General features: G+C 33.2%; 1 protein-coding gene across 2 annotated transcripts in view; it reads left to right on the top strand.

The window, feature by feature from the left end:
- Window positions 1-1,404, top strand: part of zgc:91999 (uncharacterized protein LOC445104 homolog) — a 14,109-nt gene extending 12,705 nt beyond the window's left edge. The window contains exons 8-10 of one of the 2 annotated variants that reach the window (XM_052113675.1): window positions 10-83; window positions 938-1,017; window positions 1,149-1,404. In XM_052113675.1, the coding sequence (XP_051969635.1) occupies window positions 10-83; window positions 938-1,017; window positions 1,149-1,276 (282 nt within the window). In that variant the 3' untranslated portion in view covers window positions 1,277-1,404. The remainder of the gene's footprint in view (window positions 1-9; window positions 84-937; window positions 1,018-1,148) is intronic. The other variant, XM_052113674.1, reaches the window with a different exon arrangement.

The following is a 1,404-nucleotide window of genomic DNA, read 5'->3' as shown; positions in this document are numbered from 1 at the left end:
GTGTTGCAGGAATGGAGCCCTCCGGTTAAAAAGCAGAAGCCAGCTAAGAAATCAAAACCTCAGAGAGGAACTGAAGAGAAAGCGTATGTCACCACACACACACACACACACACACACACACACACACACACACACACACACACAAGCTAGACGGTGTCTATAAATTACTATTTACCCCATTGGACTTTTTAAATTTTTTTGTTTTTTTACAAAATAATATGATATATTAAACTTTTTAATTTTTTGCCACTGATGAACAAAGTGCTCTATATAACATCAAAATTAATAAAAAAATAATTCAAATTAAAGTAATAATTGCTATTAATAAATGTAATAATAAAAAATAATTAAAGAATTTATAATTTACAAATATTTATGATTAAATCGTTAAAAATATTTATTAATAATAATAATAATAATAATAAATAATTAAAATTCATATTTAAAATTAATCAAATTAGAAATTGAATGCAAAATTATTGCATTTAAATAAAATGATTCTAGCAATTTCTACAAAAAATGTCAAATGTCATGTGATGTCGAATACACGAGAGTGTATGCAAATGAATCATTTCAGTTTTCAATATAAATAATATTGTTTACAAATATCATGAATTTCTGAGTCAAGAATGTTAAAACATTTTCCTAAACAAATATCAGATATTTTAATCATTCGTGGCAATCTCGAGGTTGTTCTCAGTTTTATGTGTTTTGTCTACATAAACAAATAATGTTGTTTACAGCACATGATGTTCAGAAATCTAGTTTAAAAGGACGTGCAGATGTGAATACTTCAATCTTCTCCCATCATGCAGCGCTTCATGTAGATCAGTGCAAGGACTGAGTCATCTGATATCTTTCTGTTTTACGTTTTATTTTTACCATCACACACATGCAGAACAAGCTCCTCAAATTTGTCTCACAACTTCTCTGGCAGGGTCATGATCGGAGGCGTGCGTGTTCGAGCGCTGTACAATTATGTTGGAGAGGAACCTGACGAATTATCTTTTAAAGCAGGTGACCCTTTCATGACAGTTTTCTTTTTAGAAATTGCAAGTTTTGGTTTGCAGTCCAAAAACCCTCATTTATTATTCCCTTGCGGAAGAGGTTTTTAAGTGTGATGTGACTGAAGCTGGTTTGTCTCACAGGTGAAGAGTTCCTCAAAGTGGAGGAAGAGGACGATCAGGGCTGGTGTTGGGGGGTGAAAGAGGGCGGGGTCGAAGGATTTTATCCGGCCAATTACGTGCTGCCCGTGCAAGCACGTCATGAAACATAGCTGAACAGTAATAATGCTCGCTTATAACTGTTTGCTGTGGATATTAATTAAAGTGTCCCCTATTAATAGTCTGAATGCATTGCATTATACAATAAAAGAGCATACCCATAATTAAAGTGTTTGGTATC

Source organism: Xyrauchen texanus, chromosome 41, assembly GCF_025860055.1.
Source record: "Xyrauchen texanus isolate HMW12.3.18 chromosome 41, RBS_HiC_50CHRs, whole genome shotgun sequence".
Classification (NCBI taxonomy): domain Eukaryota; kingdom Metazoa; phylum Chordata; class Actinopteri; order Cypriniformes; family Catostomidae; genus Xyrauchen; species Xyrauchen texanus.
This window is presented reverse-complemented; position numbering and strand designations above follow the sequence as displayed.